This window comes from Salmo trutta, chromosome 12 (genome assembly GCF_901001165.1).
Source record: "Salmo trutta chromosome 12, fSalTru1.1, whole genome shotgun sequence".
Lineage (NCBI taxonomy): Eukaryota > Metazoa > Chordata > Actinopteri > Salmoniformes > Salmonidae > Salmo > Salmo trutta.
The window spans coordinates 86915701-86936171 of NC_042968.1; the positions used below are offsets into that span (position 1 = coordinate 86915701).

At 43.4% G+C, this 20471-nt stretch overlaps 1 protein-coding gene and 1 long non-coding RNA gene across 4 annotated transcripts in view; both read right to left on the reverse strand.

The window, feature by feature from the left end:
- Positions 1-9582: 9582 nt before the first annotated feature.
- LOC115204585 (uncharacterized) lies at positions 9583-11208 on the reverse strand. The gene is made up of 2 exons (XR_003880400.1): positions 10235-11208; positions 9583-9673 (listed from the first exon to the last, which is right to left on the reverse strand). It is a non-coding gene; the product is annotated as an uncharacterized LOC115204585 (long non-coding RNA).
- Positions 11209-13512: 2304 nt separating this feature from the next.
- Positions 13513-20471, reverse strand: part of LOC115204586 (serine/threonine-protein kinase TAO1-like) — a 47682-nt gene continuing 40723 nt past the window's right edge. For all 3 annotated transcript variants that reach the window (XM_029770245.1, XM_029770243.1, XM_029770244.1), the window contains 5 exons: positions 16163-16282; positions 15285-15524; positions 14971-15183; positions 14122-14304; positions 13513-14009 (listed from right to left, as the gene is read on the reverse strand). In XM_029770245.1, the coding sequence (XP_029626105.1) occupies positions 13524-14009; positions 14122-14304; positions 14971-15183; positions 15285-15524; positions 16163-16282 (1242 nt within the window). In that variant the 3' untranslated portion in view covers positions 13513-13523. The remainder of the gene's footprint in view (positions 14010-14121; positions 14305-14970; positions 15184-15284; positions 15525-16162; positions 16283-20471) is intronic.

Here is a 20471-nt window from a genome sequence, read left to right on the forward strand (position 1 = left end):
TGTTATATTTAAAAGATGATTGAATTGCTCCTAAACTGTAATGTTGTTAATGCATTATGCTTTTTGAAGAAATATTTATTCAATGTATAAGTGAAGATTCTGTACAGGAAGTGCCCTCTCTGACCATTTCTTGGCCTTCTACACTCTCTTTATTGAAAACAAAGGATCTCTGCTGTAACGTGACACTTTCTGAGGCTCCCATAGGCTCCCAGAAGGCGCCAGAACGTTGAATGATGACTTTGCAGCCCATGGCTGAAAAACAGTAGCGCATTTGGTAAGTGGTCGATCTGAGAACAATGAGACGGGTGCGCGCGTGCACGTGAAGAGTCCATTTTAGATTTTGAGTCTTTGAACGGAAAGGACGTCTCCCGGTCGGAATATTATCGCTTTTTTACGAGAAAAATCGCATAAAAATTGATTTTAAACAGCGTTTGACATGCTTCGAAGTACGGTAATGGAATATTTGTACATTTTTTTGTCACGATACGCGTCCGCGCGTCACCGTTCGGATAGTGTCTTGAACGCAAGAACAAAACAGAGGATATTTGAACATAACTATGGATTATTTTGAACCAAAACAACATTTGTGGATGAAGTAGAAGTCCTGGGAGTGCATTCTGACGAAGAACAGCAAAGGTAATCCAATTTTTCTTATAGTAAATCTGAGTTTGGTGAGTGCCAAACTTGGTGGGTGTCAAAATAGCTAGCCCGTGATGGCGAGCTATCTACTCAGAATATTGCAAAATGTGCTTTTGCCGAAAATATATTTTAAAATCGGACACCGCGATTGCATAAAGGAGTTCTGTATCTATAATTCTTAAAATAATTGTTGTTTTTTGTGAACGTTTATCGTGAGTAATTTAGTAAATTCACCGGAAGTTTGCGGTGGGTATGCTAGTTCTGAACTTCACATGCTAATGTAAAAAGCTGGTTTTTGATATAAATATGAACTTGATTGAACAAAACATGCATGTATTGTATAACATAATGTCCTAGGTGTGTCATCTGATGAAGATCATAAAAGGTTAGTGCTGCATTTAGCTGTGGTTTTGGTTTTTGTGACATTATATGCTAGCTTGAAAAATGGGTGTCTGATTATTTCTGGCTGGGTACTCTGCTGACATAATCTAATGTTTTGCTTTCGTTGTAAAGCCTTTTTGAAATCGGACAGTGTGGTTAGATTAACGAGAGTCTTGTCTTTAAAATGGTGTAAAATAGTCATATGTTTGAGAAATTGAAGTAATAGCATTTCTAAGGTATTTGAATATCGCGCCACGGGATTCCACTGGCTGTTGAGTAGGTGGGACGATTTCGTCCCACATACCCTAGAAAGGTTAATTAAGCAAACTTGAAATAATTTGGACACGGGTTATGCACGACTCATTGGGGATAATTTTGTATTTATTTTGATGTTGTGTCTGAAAATGTATATTTGTTTGAAAATGTTTTAATACACATATGGAACGTTATGTATATTGCCTTGATGGAGTCATTGATTGTTTCAATTTAATGTAATGCATGGGATGGTTTATCCTGATTCAATAACAGAAACCTATAATCATTTCATCTGAAGTTAATACCCTATTGTCATAACCCTAGATAGTTTACAATAGGAATTCTTATTGGAGATGTCCTTCTCACCTAACATCCCATGCTGCTGAGATACTCTGCATAAGTTCATATTGTGAGAGTCATATTCGAGCCTGGAGAGGGTTACGTGTGTGTGTGTAATATATATATATATATATTTCTTAAACATTTTGAAAAGGTAACCGCCGCACCGAAACTTTCATTTTGAAAGAATACCGCCGCACCGCTTATTATTGCTGACTTAACACATGCAGTGCGTCCGCAGTGGTGAAATGGCAAGCTATGTTCGGACTCGGAGGCTTTTCGCGCTGCGCTCACTCACTGACCAATACAATAACGTTCTCGACACACACAAACACAAGCATTTCGCTACACCCGCAACAACATCTGCTAAATATGTGTATGTGACCAATAAACATTTGGTTTGACACATTGATCCAATCAAAAAAATAATTCTGTAACATTGTTTTGTTTTAAATGTGACACATCCAATCAGATAATACAGATCTTCTTCTGACAGCTAGCTTGATTGACAGCTACATATGCAGATGTTTTCTGCAGGCATTGCACATGTGGATAGTCAGCGGTCATTTAACATATGTAGTCTAGCTGTCAGAGTAAAATCATGGGCCAGTTTTTATGACATGCAGCTCCCTCTTCATCTACTGCTGCTTCCAAGGTCAACAACAAGGCAGACAACCCGGTCCATGTCAAGAAGAGAAAATACGACCCTGACTTCATAAAATATGGTTTTACATATATAGAAGACAGGCAGGGTGAGTGTAGACTGCAGTGGGTCCTATGCAACAAGCTGCTAGCTAATAAGAGCATAAAACCCTCCAAAATGAAAAGGCATCTGGGCACCAAGCATCCAAGCCACAAAGGTAAGACATCTGACTTTTAAAAGGAAATGTCAATATCTGGAGGCCTCACAAGATTCATTGAACAACGTATGCATGGTACAAGAAAAGTAACTTTGCGCATCGTACCTTGTGGCCCAGCGTATTGCTAAGTGCAAAAAAGACCACACCGGCGCAGAGGATCTCAAACTCCCTGCTGCGATTGACATGGGCACTGAAATTGTGGGAGTCAGCCGCCAACAAACTTAAAACCAGACCCCTATCCAATGACACCATGAGAAAGAGAATCCAGAACATGTCTGACACACTACCAGTCAAAAGTTTTAGAACACATACTCATTCAAGGGTTTTTCTTTATTTGTACTATGTTCTACATTGTAGAATAATAGTGAAGACATCAAAACTATTAAATTACACATATGGAACCTTGTAGTAACAAAAAAGTGTTATATCAAAAGATATTTCAGATTCCATTCGCCTTGATGACAGCTTTGCACACTCTTGGCATTCTCTCAACCAGCTTCACCAGAAAGCTTTTCCAACAGTCTTGAAGGATTTCCCACATATGCTGAGCACTTGTTCGCTGCTTTTCCTTCACTCTGCGGTCCGACTCATCCCAAACCATCTCAATTTGGTTGAGGTTGGGTGATTGTGGAGGCCAGGTCATCTGATGCAGCACTCCATCACTCTCCTTCTTGGTCAAACATCCCTTACACAGCCTGGAGGTGTGTTGGGTCATTGTCCTGTTGAAAAACAAATGATAGTCCCACTAAGCCCAAACCAGATGGGATGGCGTATCGCTGCAGAATGCTGTGGTAGACATGCTGGTTAAGTGTGCCTTGAATTCTAAATAAATCACAGACAGTGTCACCAGCAAAGCACCCCCACACCATAACACCTCCTCCTCCATGCTTTACAGTGGGAAATACACATGCAGAGATCATCCGTTCACCCACACAGCGTCTCACAAAGACACGGCGGTTGGATCCAAAAATCTCCAATTTGGACTCCAGACCAAAGGACAAATTTCCACCGGTCTAACGACCATTGCTCATGTTTCTTGGCCCAAGCAAGTCTCTTCTTCTTATTGGTGTCCTTTAGTAGTGGTTTCTTTGCAGCAATTCAACCATGAAGGCCTGATTTACACAGTCTCCTCTGAAGAGTTGATGTGGAGATGTGTCATTTCTCTTTGCTTATTTGAGCTGTTCTTGCCATAATATGGACTTGGTCTTTTACCAAATAGGGCTATCTTCGATATACCCACACCACCTTGTCACAACACAACTGATTGGCTAAACTTTTAACAAGGCACACCTGTTAATTGAAATGCATTCCAGGTGACTACCTCAAAAAGCAAAGCCTGTCATCAAGGCAAATGGTGGCTATTTGAAGTATCTCAAGTATCAAATATATTTTGATTTGGTTACTACATGATTCCATATGTGTTATTTCATAGTTTTCATGTCTTCACTATTTTTCTACAAGCATTTCACTACACTGACAATAACATCTGCTAACCATGTGTATGTGACCAATAAAATTTGATGTAGAAAATAGTAAAAATACATTTTAAAAAACTTGAATGAGTAGGTGTTCTAAAAATGTTGACTGGTAGTGTATTTACAAAAAAGTATATGGGGGATTGGAATAATGCAAATAATTACATTGACGGAAATTAGAATCTATCTGCAATATTAAAGCAAACCTACCACCCCCTCAAAAAAATATATAAATACAATAAATCTAATGCCCCACCCCCCCACTACTTCTAAAACTTCTAAACCCCTGTGTCAAAGTAAAAATACCACATGATGAAGCTCGAATCCTTGGATGTCACACTACCATCTGACAAGTTTAGGAACTCATAACTGAGAGCAGGGATCTCTGCTGGAAGCTTTTTGTTTTTATCCAGATGTTTCAATAGTGTGCAACTGCAGCCCTCAATTCGGGGCATTCCAGTGAATGTGGGTATTCCTGTATACAGTGTATTCAGATCCCTTTACTTTTTCAAATCAAATCTATTTATAAAGCCCTTCTTACATCAGCTGATATCTCAAAGTGCTGTACAGAAACCCAGCCTAAATCCCCAAACAGCAAGCAATGCAGGTATACAAGCACAGTGGCTAGGAAAAACTCCCTAGAAAGGCCAGTCCTCTTCTGGCTGTGCCAGGTGGAGATTATAACAGAACATAGCCAAGATGTTCAAATGTTCATAAATTACCAGCATGGTCAAATAATAATAATCACAGTAGTTGTCGAGGGTGCAACAGGTCAGCACCTCAGGAGTAAATGTCAGTTTTTCCACATTTTGTTACGTTACAGCCTAATTCTAAAAGGGATTAAATTGTTTTTTTCCCTGATCAAGCTACACATAATTCCCCATAATGACAAAGAAAAAAATGTTTAAAAAACCCCTGAAATATCACATTTACATAAGTATTCAGACCCTTTACGCAGTACTTTGTTGAAGCACCTTTGGCAACGATTACAGCCTCGAGTCTTCTTTGGTATGAAGCTACAAGCTTGGCACACATGTATTTGGGTAATTTCTCCCATTGAACTTTGCACATCATCTCAAGTTCTGTCAGGTTGGATGGGGAGCGTTGCTGCACAGCTATTTTCAGGTCTCTCTAGACTTGTTCGATCAGGTTCAAGTCCGGGCTCTGGCTGGGCCACTCAAGGACATTCAGAGACTTGTCCGAAGCCACTCCTGCATTATCTTGGCTGTGTGCTTAGGGTCGTTGTCCTGTTGGAAAGTGAACCTTCACCCCAGTCTAAGTTCCTGAGCGCTCTGGAGCAAGTTTTCATCAAGGATCTCTGTACTTTGCTCCGTTCATCTTTGCCTCGATCCTGACTAGTCTCCCAGTCCCTACAGCTGAAAAACATCCCCACAGCATGATGCTGCCACCAACATGCTTCACCATAAGAATGGTGCCAGGTTTCCTCCAGATGTGACGCTTGGCATTCAGGCCAAAGAATTCAATCTTGGTTTCATGGTCTGAGAGTCTTTAGGTGCCTTTTGGCAAACTCCAAGCGGGCTGTCATGAGCCTTTTACTGAGGAGTGGCTTCCGTCTGGCCACTCTACCATAAAGGCCTGATTGTTGGAGTGCTGCAGAGATGGTTGTCCTTCTGGAAGGTACTCCCATCTCCATAGAGGAACTCTGGAGATCTGTCAGAGTGACCATCGGGTTCATGGTCACCTCCCTGACCAAGGCTCTTCTACCCGATTGCTCAGTTTGGCCGGGCGACCAGCTCTAGGAGGAGTCTTGGTGGTTCCAAACTTTTTCCATCTAAGAATAATGGAGGACAGTGTGTTCTTGGGGACCTTCAATGCTGCAGACATTTTTTGCTACCGTTCCCCAGATCTGTGCCTCAACACAATCCTGTTTCTGAGCTTTACGGACAATTCCTTGGACCTCTTGGCTTAGCTTTTGCTCTGACATGCAGTGTCATCTGTGGGACCTTATATAGACAGGTGTCTGCCTTTCCAAATCATGTTCAATCAATTGAATTTACCACATGTGGACACCAATCTAGTTGTGGAAACATCAAGGATGATCAATGGAAACAGGATGCAACTGAACTAATTTTCGAGTCTCATAGCAAAGGGTCTGAATACTTATGTAAATAAGGAATCTGTTTGTTATTTTAATACATTTCTAAAAACTTGTTTTTGCTTTGTCATTATGGGGTATTGTGTGTACTGTAGATTGCTGCATATTTGTATTGATTTTATCCATTTTAGAATAAGGCTGTAACGTAACAAAATGTGGAAAAAGTCAAGGGGTCTGAATACTTTCCCGAAGGCATTGTATGCAGCACCCCATTGGTTCTTGCATGAACTGGAGCTGTGTGATAAGATAAGCCCTGTTTGCTAGCTGCTAACAAGCTATTTTGGTTAGGTCAAAGATCTGTGGTCAGCTAGGTGCTTATGAAAATTTGCTAGATAACCACCGACTGTAGTTACATGTACAACGCATGTTACCATCCTTACAAGTAAAAAGAAAACCAGCATAGGCTAGCATAATGACTATTTTGACCTTTTTGTTGACAAGTCTTTAGTGTAGTAACCTTTTACGTGGTGACATGCTAGCTAGCGTTAGCCCACCAGGAAATGGATATTTAGCTAGCTAGTTAGCATTAACTCATTGTTCGTGTAGTCAGACTTGCTAGCTAAAGTTAGGCCAGCGCTATGGCAAGGATTGTTGGTTAGCTAGAATGTCACCACTTAGAAGTCTGACTACATGAATGGTGAGTTAATGTTAACTAACTAGCTAGTTGATACTTGTGCGAAAAGTGCAATTCAATCCCAGAACAACAGCAAAGGAACTTGTGAAGATGCTGGAGGAAACAGGTACAAAAGTATCTATATCCACAGTAAAACGAGTCCTACATTGACATAACCTGAAAGGCTACTATTGAAAAAATGTATAAGTCCATCATCTTTTCTACATACTTTCTATTAGGTTTTAGTCATTTAACTTTACACTGAAAGCATTTTTCTATCCCAAAGATGTATTTGGCAATGTCATCCTGCGACTCACCTGGACCCCTGCCACGACCCACAAGTGGGGGCCGACCCACAGTTTGGGAACTACTGCTCTTGGTCATGCCACCCTAGGTTGGGAACCCCTGGTTTATAGGACTGTCACACCCTGTTTCACCTGTCTAGTGCTTGTCTCCACCCCCGACCAGCTGTCTCCTATTCTTCCCCATTATCCCCTGTGTATTTATACCTGCGTTTTCCGTTTGTCTGTTGAAAGTTCGTCTTGTTTTGTCAGGTCTTACCATCGTGTTTCCCGTTTCTCAAGTGTTTGTTTTCTAGTCTTCCCGGTTCCAGCCTTCCCTGTAGCTCAGTTGGTAGAGCATGGTGTTTGCAACACCAGGGTTGTGGGTTCGATTCCCACGGGGGGCCAGCACAGGGGGAAAAAAATATATAATTTATGAAATGTATGCATTCACTACTGTAAGTCGCTCTGGATAAGTGCGTCTGCTAAATGACTAAAATGTAAATGTACTTGCCTGTCCTGAGCGTGCCCTTTGCCTACTCCTTTCTTATAATATATATTCTGAGACCTGAACCATCTACCTCTTGTGTCTGCATCTGGGTCATATCCTGAGTCGTGATAAGGACATTGTGCTTTGTACATTGGCTATCTGTAATATTCACACTAGATTGTGATTAAACAAAACCTTCACTCAGCAGTGGCCCAGGGTGGTCTACGGCACAGGTCTATGGTGTCACCTATGCCGGCATCGGTTAGAATCAGGCCTGCTGCTCTTTGGCCGATATCTTTCCTCACTGTCACTCTCTCTCAGTAAAGTCAGAAAAAAAAGACAAACTTTTGCTCTGCATTTGAGCTCCAAGCAGATGTCCATATTATCAGGGAGGGGTTTCTGCAACCAAACTGAGCCCTTAACGCCCTCGTGCAACAATATTTGCACACACAGAAAGGAGCCTATAGGGAATGAGACTTTCAACAGGTCAAGGTGCCATACCTGTCCAACCACGTGACCTGATAGAAGAAAAACTCCTGGTCATGTGTTTGGTTTATATTTAAAGATAAGGATTTATATTCATCTACTGTCATTGAGTACCCACACTAATAACACAGTATTAAACTGATTGTCATGTAAACACCTTACTCTGCTGATCTTAAGCGTACGCCGGTTAAAACATGGTTTTCTGAGCAATCTTTCAAATGATTATTATTATATAAAATAGGCTTCCCAAAAATAAAGTTTATTTCAACTGCCGATTTTCTGCATTTATCAAAGTCCCATCAGGCAGCCTGATTTCAGATGTGTCCATGTAAACAGGATTATTTGGGAAATCCTTCTTCTTGGAAAGCATGTAAACGTTTAAATCAAACTTATATTACATTGGAATATTCACAATAATCGTATTATTGTGTGCATGTAACCATACTCATTGCCTTGCAGTTTCTAAATAAGCAGTACACACACTCACGCTGAACCCCCACTACACTGACAGGACACAGAAGTACTAAAATTACTTTATTACAGTGGAATCTTTGTTCAGTAGCCCTCTGCCAAACAAAATAAGTAATTACAAACAAAATATTACATTTGTCTCCTAAAACATTCTTTCTCAATTTCTTTTAAACATTTTAAAATCACTTTTTCTATTATTGTATATATTCTTTTATGTAAGACATTCATCTTTTTTGCACAACCTATACAGTTTAATACAGATTGCATGGCGTGGGAATCGTTCCTGTAACTCTAACGATCAGAAGGAATACTGATCAGACTGTACAGAGATCCCGCCTCTCCAAGGATGAACCAGGGTGGATCTCTTATTTTAATCTGACCATTCAGAGTATAATCTAGATGGCATCATAATCTGACCAACTGAATTACATCAATCGATGTAGATAAAAACCAACCATTTCTCTCGATAAGAGAAATAAAAACCTGAACAGTAAATTAAAACCATTAAAAGGAAGAGCAGTACAGCACATCCTCCTCAGTTTGGGGAGAGACCTGAAGGTTCTTTGCAGAAAGAATGAGTGGACAAGAGAAGATGGAGAATAGTTCACAGGTCAGTGGCGAGTCTGAACTAGTAGAGACAATAGAATCCAACGGAATTCAATGGGATCCAACGGAACTCGATAGAACCCCAATGGAATCTAATAACACTACTCCAGGACCACACGTGTGTGTGTGTATGTACAAGGTGTTGTTGATCATGTTTTTTTCATTCATTTCCTTGTTTCAAAGCATCGTTAGAGACCATGTCAGTTATCACAGCGATTTGTGTCTTCACAATACACGCAGTTAATTGGTCTCAACATGGATTTGTTTTTAAATGTCGATTTTTTTTACAATTCTAAACATGTACAATATTAACACATTATTTCCTATACATCCCACATTAAATTGCTGTTAAATCAACTATTTATATGTATATATATATATTATTTTACCACACTTCCCCCCACCATATATATATATATATATATATATATATATATATATATATATATATATATATATATATATATATATATATATATATATATATATATATATATATATATATGCGAGAGGGGTCTGTCTGTATTTGAGGAGGGGGTCGGACGGTGGTCCGGTAGGGAGAAAGGGGTAGGGGGGGTAACGACAGGGGGAGGTGCAGGAGCAACAGCAGCATCACCACCCACCCAAAAGGACATTCAGCAGTCATAAACCAACACCTGTTCTGTTCTGTACTAAAGTCTGTATGGCATACTGTAGTGTACTACACCTGTTCTGTACTAGTCTGTATGGCATACTGTAGTGTACTACACCTGTTCTGTACTAGTCTGTACGGCATACTGTAGTGTACTACACCTGTTCTGTACTAGTCTGTATGGCATACTGTAGTGTACTACACCTGTTCTGTACTAGTCTGTATGGCATACTGTAGTGTACTACACCTGTTCTGTACTAGTCTGTACGGCATACTGTAGTGTACTACACCTGTTCTGTACTAGTCTGTATGGCATACTGTAGTATACTACACCTGTTCTGTACTAGTCTGTACGGCATACTGTAGTATACTACACCTGTTCTGTACTAGTCTGTATGGCATACTGTAGTGTACTACACCTGTTCTGTACTAGTCTGTATGGCATACTGTAGTATACTACACCTGTTCTGTACTAGTCTGTATGGCATACTGTAGTGTACTACACCTGTTCTGTACTAGTCTGTACGGCATACTGTAGTGTACTACACCTGTTCTGTACTAGTCTGTATGGCATACTGTAGTATACTACACCTGTTCTGTACTAGTCTGTATGGCATACTGTAGTGTACTACACCTGTACTAGTCTGTATGTCATACTGTAGTGTACTACACTTGTACTGTTCTGTACTAAAGTCTGTATGGCATACTGTAGTGTACTACACCTGTACTGTTCTGTACTAAAGTCTGTATGGCATACTGTAGTGTACTACACCTGTACTGTTCTAGTCTGTACTGCATACTGTAGTGTACTACACCTGTACTGTACTAGTCTGTACTGCATACTGTAGTGTACTAGTCTGTACAGGGGTTAGTATTTGTATAGTATTTTTACCCCCAGACAACCTCCACCATTCTAGAACTCTCCTTTGAACATTCTGTAAACCCCACACTGAAAGTTATCTTCTTATTCAGTAACCCCCAGATCTTCCCTTAAATCCCTCTATGACCTCAGCTTCCTTTACCAGTTCTATAATCCCACCCTCTCGTATCACTCTGTTCACATACACCATGCCCCATAGTTTGGGGGGGAGGGGTTCAGGGGGGGGGGGGATATTTGAAGGATGGCGATAAAAAGGTGAAGGAGAGCGAGAAAAGGTAAGAGAAAGAAATGGTGAATATGGATCATGTGAGATCTACTCTCATGAAGTGTGTGTTTACGTCTGTTTGTACAGTAAGTGCCAGCATCCCTGTGAAGTCACATGATCATCGCAAAGTGCTGTTGTCATTGGATCAAAATGGCCATCCAGACCAGAGACTGACAGGGACGTGACTGATTAAAACCCTAGCAAAGTTTTCTGCAATGTTCCAAACTAGCATACGGAACAACTCTCTGCTAAATGCGTCCGTCACGGTCTGAAAACAGTGGCCAACACAGGGCATTATAACCACTTTATAAGCATCCTGACGTTTCAAGTAAAGGATTGCCAAACGTAAAGTGCTTAAAAAATATATATATATAAAAAAAGTGACTAAGTGTGTGTGTATGTCTATGTCAAACACGTGGTCCCGTGTGGCTCAGTTGGTAGAGCATGGTGTTTGCAACGCCAGGGTTGTGGGTTCGATTCCCACGGGGGACCTGTACAACAAAAAAATATAATGTATGAAATGTATGCATTCACTACTGTAAGTCGCTCTGGATAAGAGCGTCTGCTAAATGACTAAAATGTAAATGTAAAATGTAAACAGCATGACATGAGCAGACGTGGTTGAGCCACTATTAGACTATGGCACAGTTACAGTACGTTCTAACACAGTCTCCTGTCAGTCGATACCAAGGATGGGCAACTTTAATGGGGTGGGGGGGGACACAAAAAAAAGGGGGAAAAAGCACGGGACTCATCATGAGGGGCCACAGTGCCTTGCGGGTCTACGTACCCACATCCATACACACACACGCAGTAAGAGAGATATTGGTTTCCCCTATGACTCCCAGCTTAGTGTGCTGTATCCACTGTGTATGATACCTGTATATGTATGGCTGTGTGACAATGTAACAGTTGGGCCTGTGTGTGTGCGTGCGCACACACGTTCGGTCAGGTGTATGACAAGTGTGTTACACTCCAGCTGTGGGTGTTTGACTCTCAGATTTGTATACACACACACACACAAACACACGTATCATCGCTTTCTGATGAGAACCCTGTAGGCCCATCTCCAAAACAGACATTTCAGGAAATTGACAACAAAAAAAGTATTATATTTTTAACGAAGATATAATTACCAAACTTCAGGAGCTATTATAAACATGTTCTTAGTCGTAGAGTCATGACATATTCAGTCTATTGAGGGGAGTTACTGCATTCAATACAAATGTTCTGGGATAAAATGGAGTTACAAGGTTTTCATCAGACAGCAACGGTATGTATATCTGTAGTGTCTTCAGTTAATAATCATAATTTGGTGTCTGTTAATATCAGTCCTACTTCACACGTACCAGTGTGTATTAATACACGTGTGTGAATTGGAAATGTGTTTTTTGCACATCCCAACTCCCCCTGAGACGCCCTCGGAGAGTGGGATCACAGCTAGGGTCAGCCATTATCAACGGCGACTGAAAGCAATTCGGGTTAAGTGCCTTGCTCAAGGGCACGTCGACAGATCCGCCCCCCCCCCCCCCCCCCCCCCAACTTGTCGGCTTGAGGATTTAAACTAGAGACCTTTTGGTTACTGACCCAACCCTCTAAACGCTGTCTAGGTGTGTGTGTGTGTGTGTGTGTGTGTGTGTTAAGGTGTATGACAGGTGATGTGTGTGTGTGTGTGTGTTTAGGTGTGTGTGTCTAGATGTGTGTGTGTGTGTTTAGGTGTATGACAGGTGTGTGTGTGTCTAGGTGTGTGTGTGTTTAGGTGTGTGTGTCTAGGAGTATGACAGGTGTGTGTGTGTGTGTGTGTGCGCGCGCGTCTAGGTGTGTGTGTGCGTCTAGGTGTGCGCGTCTAGGTGTGTGTGCTCGTCTAGGGGTGTGTGCGAGTCTAGGGGTGTGTGTGCGAGTCTAGGGGTGTGTGTGCGTCTAGGTGTGTGTAGGTGCGTCTAGGTGTGTGTAGGTGTGTGTAGGTGTGTGTGCGCGTCTAGGTGTGTGTAGGTGTGTGTGTGTCTAGGTGTATGACAGGTGTGTGTGTCTGTGTGTGTCTAGGTGTATGACAGGTGTGTGTGTCTGTGTGTGTCTAGGTGTATGACAGGTGTGTGTGTGTGTGTGTGTGTGTCTAGGTGTATGACAGGTGTGTGTGTGTCTAGGTGTATGACAGGTGTGTGTGTGTGTCTAGGTGTATGACAGGTGTGTGTGTGTGTCTAGGTGTATGACAGGTGTGTGTGTGTGTCTAGGTGTATGACAGGTGTGTGTGTGTGTCTAGGTGTATGACAGGTGTGTGTGTGTGTCTAGGTGTATGACAGGTGTGTGTGTGTGTCTAGGTGTATGACAGGTGTGTGTGTGTGTCTAGGTGTATGACAGGTGTGTGTGTGTCTAGGTGTATGACAGGTGTGTGTGTGTGTCTAGGTGTATGACAGGTGTGTGTGTGTGTCTAGGTGTATGACAGGTGTGTGTGTGTGTCTAGGTGTATGACAGGTGTGTGTGTGTGTCTAGGTGTATGACAGGTGTGTGTGTGTGTCTAGGTGTATGACAGGTGTATGACAGGTGTGTGTGTCTAGGTGTATGACAGGTGTGTGTGTCTAGGTGTGTGACAGGTGTGTGTGTCTAGGTGTGTGTCTAGGTGTGTGTGTGTGTCTAGGTGTATGACAGGTGTGTGTGTCTAGGTGTATGACAGGTGTGCGTGTCTAGGTGTATGACAGGTGTGCGACAGGTGTGTGTGTCTAGGTGTGTGTGTGTGTCTAGGTGTATGACAGGTGTGATCCGTTGGAGATCTGAGAGGTGATGCTGGCGCTCATGCTCATAGCCTGTTCGCTCCGCCCCCCTCCTGACGTCGACGCCCTCCTCGTTGCCTGGGGGCTGTTCCTGGCCCCCCCCACCACCCCTCCCACACTCCCCCTCTGACTCCCCCCTCCAGAGGGCTGGTGCAGGCTCCAGGGAGGGGGGCCTCCAGCGAGCACAGGGTGACCCCACGGCTGCTGGGAGCTGGACCCCCCCTGGTGGTGGCTGTGACCATGATGAGACAGTCCGGACCCCCCTCCTCCCCACCCCCCTGGGCTGCCCTGTGTGTCTGAGCCAGAGCCCTGCAGGTTAGACAGGACCATGTTGCTGAAGCCTAGTCTCATGGACTCTGAGTCAAAGGCCTCTATCTCTCTGGCCTGGCGCTCCAACAGGGACCTGATGCGCTCCACACGCTCTTTCTGCAGAGACAGCATCTCCTCCTCAATCTGGAGACACACACACACACAGAGAGAGAGATGGGGACGAGAGACCATCAGAAACACACAGCGATGCCAACACCTACTATATCACACACACACACACACCCCTCGTCCCTACCTTGTGTTCCAGTAGAGCCCTGCGGAGCGACACTCTCTGCTCCAGATCCTTCCTCTCTCTGTCGTGCTGGGCGTCTGTCTGCATCTTGATCTTACTCTGGTAGGCGTTCAGCAGCTCCAACTCCTGCTGCAGCTGCATCCTCAGTACCTGACACTCCCCTTCCTGGGCCTCGTCCAATCGCAGCTGGGGAGGGAGAAGGGTGGACAGAGGGCATGGGGACAAAACAAAAGGTGGAGACCAGTAGTAAATAGATCTGAAATCATTGGATGGTTTTAGCAATATGCTACGAACTAGGGCTGCACGATATGGGCCCCCCCCCAAAAAAAGGGAGATTTGTTTTTACTTGCGACGTAGATCAAACACTTGGAGGGATAGAAATAGAATGATGAAGCAAAGTGGAAACCAGCATCATTCTTGTTTGGAACAATCATTTGACCGAACAGAACACCAAGAAAACTGCATCTAACAGCCAGGAGGATAAACAGCGCTGCTTGATTGACAGGGGGCTTGGTGTCTGTGGGAAAGCAGTCGCAAGAGGAGTGGGAAAGACGCTACAAAAAGTCAACTATAAAAAAAAAAACTTAAAAAAAAAAAAAAAAAAAAACCTGATAGCACGCAGCTGAGCAGCATTTAAACAATTCAATGCAATATGGATTGCACATGTCAATATTGCGATTTTGACGTGAATTTGATTAATTATGCAGCCCTACCACAAACAGTAGCCCCTTGGGGTTAGGACTAGGGATTGAACATATTTTTATTAAGTCTTCCCGAAAAGTAGTTTTTAATTTGCCTGTGTTTGATACCTGTTTAGAGAGACAACAGCGTGTGCGTGTATGTGGTACTCACAGCCTGTGTGGACAGCATGTTGTTGATAGAGTGGTCATACTGCTCGGCCAGGATGGCCAGTTTCCTGGTCTGCTCCTCCTTCAGTCTCTTGAGCACCGCCTTGTGGTCGGCCTTGGGAGTGCTCTCCAACAGGTGGTTCCTCAGGGCCTTGTACTGACGTGTCTGGATCTTACACGTGTCCTGGAACTGCTTCTTAATCTGCATCTCCTTAGACTGGGGGAGGGAGTGGGGGACAGTAAAGTGTGTGTGTGTGTGTGTGTGTGTGTGTGTGTATGTGTGGGGTATGTGTGTATGCCAGTGTCTGTGTTCCTGACCTTTAAACTCTTGGGCTGCTGTCGGACCTCCATGACGTGTTTGCGTCTCAGCTCTCTCTCCCTCCTCTTGTTGTACTCCAGCTGATTGGTCAGTTCCGTCTGGTGCTGCGTCCTGATAAGCTCCGCCCTCATCTTCTGGATGGTTCCCAGATGTCTGAACTCCAGCTCCTGCATGGACTCGTGATGTCTGAGCAGCATGGCATGCTCCAAGTCCTTCTGGGTCTGACGCTTATTCAACTCCTGAGAGAGAAGAAGAGAGATGGAGAGATTGAATGACAAGTAATATAATAATAATTTAGTGTTTCACACTTGTACAGTTGTGTTTTTTTACACATGTTTGAAATGGAAATGTGTTTTTTGCATATCCCAACTCCCAGAGACACCCTCGGGGAGTGGGGTCATGGCCAGGGTCAGCCTGGTGACCCTGGAGCACAGACAGATTTTTCCCCCTTGTCGGCTCAGGGATTCGAACTAGCGACCTTTCGGTTACTGGTCCAACACTCTAACCGTTAGGTTACCTGCCTCCCTATGTGGGGGGAGGGTGAAGGGGAGAGGAGGGAGAGAGATGGAGGCAGGAGGAGAGGGGTTGAAACAGATGGAGGACAGGAAGAAAGGAGAGCGTGAATGAAAAGTGGTGAGGGGATGGAGGAAGGGGAGAGGAGGAGGAGAGGAGGAGGAGAGAAGGGTTGAAACAGAAATGGAGGAGAGGAAGAGAGGGTGTTAAGAGAGGAGAGGATGAAAGAGAGCATGAGAGATAATGAATAATAAATGAATTGAGAAAGGAGAGGAATGTTCACACGACAGCTCCATGTGTTGAGCGATAACCTGTCATGTCCTTTGGAGGTGAATAGGAATGATGTGTGTTTGCATGTGTGTACCTCTCGTGCCAGGTCCTGCTCCACGTTGTGCCTGGCTATGAGTATCCTCCGTTTGAAGCGTCGACACTCCAGCTCCAGGTACTGCCGCTGTCTCCTCAACAAGTTGGCTTCCTCCTCAGCCTGACAAATTACATCAAACTTCACTTGACAGTGTGGCTCAGTTGGTAATGGATCTTGCAACACCAAGGGTTGTGGATTTGATTCCTGCTCAGGAATGACTAAGTTGCTTTGGATAAAAGCGTCTGCTCCGGTATATATTGTATAATATCTTATATAGTACATTTTGTACCATAAAAATGCAGTACAAAGTACTTCATACATCAATTAATAATACAAGAAAAACACCATACATTTCTAGACAGATACATGAAGAGTGCAACAATAGCAGAAGTCTCGAGGTATTGCTCGCCTGTGGTAGAATACCTCATGATAGTGTGGTATACAGTTCATCTACCAAGAGAGTTCTCATCTATATTATTCGTAGCCTTCTATTTACCACCACAAACCAGTGGTGGAAAAAGTAACCAATTGTTCTCAAAGATGGTGCTGAAAGAGATGGCAGCGTCGCTTCTAGGCCTTAGTTAACTGCTGCTGTATTTTTTTTTTTATGTATTATTTCTTACATTGTTAGCCCAGAAAACATTAAGTGTTATTACATACAGCCGGGAATAACTATTGTATATCAGGGAGACGTCAACTTACCAGCACAACCAGCACTACAACCAGGAATACGACTTTCCCAAAGCGGATCCTTTGTCTGCACCTCCCAGGGAATTCAAACAAATTCAAGAGGCCGACCCAAAACAACGCCGCCGGAGGAGAGGGAGCCGGAGCGGTCTTCTAGTGAGGCTTTGGATGTGCACACACCACCCACCGCTTCAGAGTATATTACTCGTTAATGTCCAGTCCCTAGTTAACAAAGTCGACCAAATTAGAGCAAGAGTTGCTTTCCAAAGAGTATACGGGATTGTAACATACTCTTTCACGGAAACATGGCTAGCTTGGGACATGCTGTCGGAGTCAGTACAGCAAACGGGATTTTTAGTGCATCGTGCCGACAGGTATAAACATCTCTCCGGTAAGAAGAAGGGCGGGGATGTATGTTTCATGATTAACGACTCATGGTGTAACTGTAACAACATACAGAAACTCAAGTCCTTTTGTTGACCTGACCTAGAATTCCTCACAATCAAATGCCGACCGTTTTATCTCCCAAGAGAACTCTCCTCTGTTATTGTCACAGCCGTGTATATTCCCCCGCAAGTGGATACCAAGACGGCCATCAAGGAATTTCATTGGACTTTATGCAAACTGAAAACCATATATCTGGGGATTTTAACAAAACTAATTTGAGAACAAAGCTACCTAAAATCTATCAGCATATCGATTGCAGTACATGAGCGATTAACACACTCGACCACTGCTACTCTAACTTCTGCGATGCATTACAAAGAGAAAACCAGCCCGTCGCGGACATCGACGTCTTGCTTCCAGACAAATTAAACAACTTCTTTGCCCGCTTTGAGGACAATACAGTGCCACTGACGCGGCCCACTACCAAAGACTGTGAGCCCCCCTTCTCCGTGGCCGATGTAAGTAAAACATTTAAATGTGTTAACCCTCACAAGGCTGCCGGCCCAGACGGCAACCAAAGCCACGTCCTCAGATCATGCGCAGACCAACTGGCTGGTGTGTTTACGGACATATTCAATCAATCCCTATCCCAGTCTGCTGTTTCCACATGCTTCAAGATGGCCACCATTGTTCCTGTTCCCAAGAAAGCCAAGGTAACTGAACTAAATGACTATCGCCCTGTAGCACTCACTTCTGTCATCATGAAGTGCTTTGAGAGACTATGCAAGGATCACCCTACCTGTCACCCTGGACCCACTTCAATTTGCTTACAGCCCCAATAGGTCCACAGACGATGCAATCGCCATCACACTGCACACTGCCCTATCCCATCTGGACAAGAGGAATACCTTTGTAATAATGCTGTTCATTGACTACAGCTTAGCATTCAACACCATAGTACCCTCCAAGCTCATCATTAAACTTGAGTCCCCTGGTCTGAACCCCGCCCTGTGCAACTGGGTTCTAAACTTCCTGATGGGCCGCCTCCAGGTGGTGAATGTAGGAAACAACATCTCCACCCTGCTGATCCTCAACACTGGGGCCCCACAAGTTTGCGATCTCAGCCCCCTCCTGTACTCCCTGTTCACCCACGACTGCGTGGCCATGCACGCCTCCAACTCAATCATCAAGTTTGCAGACGACACAACAGTGGTAGGCTTGATTACCAACAACAACGACGAGACGGCCTACAAGGAGAAGGTGAGGGCCCTCAGAGTGGGGTGTCAGAAAAATAACCTCACTCAATGTCAGCAAAACAAGAGATGGTTGTGGACTTCAGGAAACAGCAGAGGGTGCACCCCCCTATCCACATCGACGGGACAGTAGTGGAGAAGGTGGAAAGTTTTAAGTTCCTGTGTACATATCACCGAAAAACTGAAATGGTCCACACACACAGACAGTGTTGTGAAGAAGGTGCAACAGCGCCTCTTCAACCTCAGAAGGCTGAAAGAAAATTGGCTTGTCACCGAAAACCCTCACTAACTTTTACAGGTGCACAATCGAGAGCATCCTGTCAGGCTGTATCGCCGCCTGGTACGGCAACTGCACCGCCCACAACTAGTGATACACCGATATGACATTTTTGGCCGATACCAATATTTTCCTTGACAAAAAATACCGATATACATTTTTGCGGCCTTTTAAGCATTCTAGTACAGTTAAATAGTTAACACACACACACACGGACGCAGTGGTCTAAGGCACTGCATCTCAGTGCAAGAGGCGTCACTACAGTCCATGGTTCGAATCCAGGCTGTATCACATCCGGCCGTGATTGGGAGTCCCATAATTGGCCCAGCGTCGTCCGGGTTTGGCCGTCATTGTAAATAAGAATTTGTTCTTAACTGACTTGCCTAGTTAAAAGGTTACACACACACTGACCAAAAAGTTTATTTGTTGGCATTTACGTATGTCCCCATTACCAGTAAAACATCATCAAAACGTCTTACTTTCACTTACTTGCTGTGCTGTTTCGTTGTTCTTTTGTTCAGTGGTTTCATTCTCAACCAGGATCTCTATGGAACACCCTTTGGCTCTTTGCATGTTAAAAAATATACTATTTAACACTATTTGACGTGTCAAATAAGCTTGTTGACCAATCAGGACCTGAATATGACTGCAAGTCACATAATAATTTAACACGTTCATACATTTTTTACATAGTGTAATCAATGTGTAATAACTATCACTCATATGTCACAACGATTCATCGATACGTATGCTATGATGCTGGTAAAGTTCTCGCGCACCTACAGCCCTGGTCATAAAAAAAGCTAGCTAGATCATGGATGCAAACAATGTTCTTCCCCAAATGCATAGCAAAACGACAATCTGTTTCAGTAGCTATAGTTAGCTAGCTAACTATATAGCTATGTGTCATCTAAAATAACCCTAATTTATATGACAGTTCTTATTTGATTAATGGGGGTCGGACCCATCTATGTGAAGCTAGCCACAATAAGGATTAGCCACAATAGTGGACTTTGCAGTTAGCCTTTAAAATAAAAGTACGGCATAATTCTACTATTTGTATTCATTTGCATCGCTGTCAATGACATACTTTTATTTTGAGGGCAAACCGCAAATTCCATTATTGTGCCTAATCCTTATTGTGGCTAGCTTCACAACACATAACACGGTCCGGTCGAGCCTCACTAGCCAGATGAAGCTAGCTGGCTGCTTATAACTTTAGCTTTGGGCAACAGGGTTAAGTAGCTGGCTAGCTATTTATTTTCATGAACTGAAGTTCAATTTCAATAGGCCAACAACAAGTGGCAACCTAGCTAATACTTACTTACAAGGATTCCTTAATCATTGCTAAGAATAATGAAAATGACTGCAGTTTCTACTGGTCATTGTTTTCAGGCTGGTTGTATTGGTGCTATCTAGGTACCAAGCTAAAGCTAGCTACCCCAGAAGTTGCGGTCAAACAAACGATGCTTTATTACCAACGCCGTATTGTAAACGCATCGTTCGTGGCCGGTGTTTGCAGACTTTTTTTCTACAGCTTTGACAGTGCTACTGTTTGACTAGGCAAAGACCCAAATGGTGTTCGATAGTATGTATGTCGTGAGGCTAAAAGCAGTGATATTACTGTGTAACTCCGGTAGGGCAACATCTGAAAAATAGTGCACTTGGTAGTGTGTACCGGTGCTCGACCAGTCGGTGAAAGCCA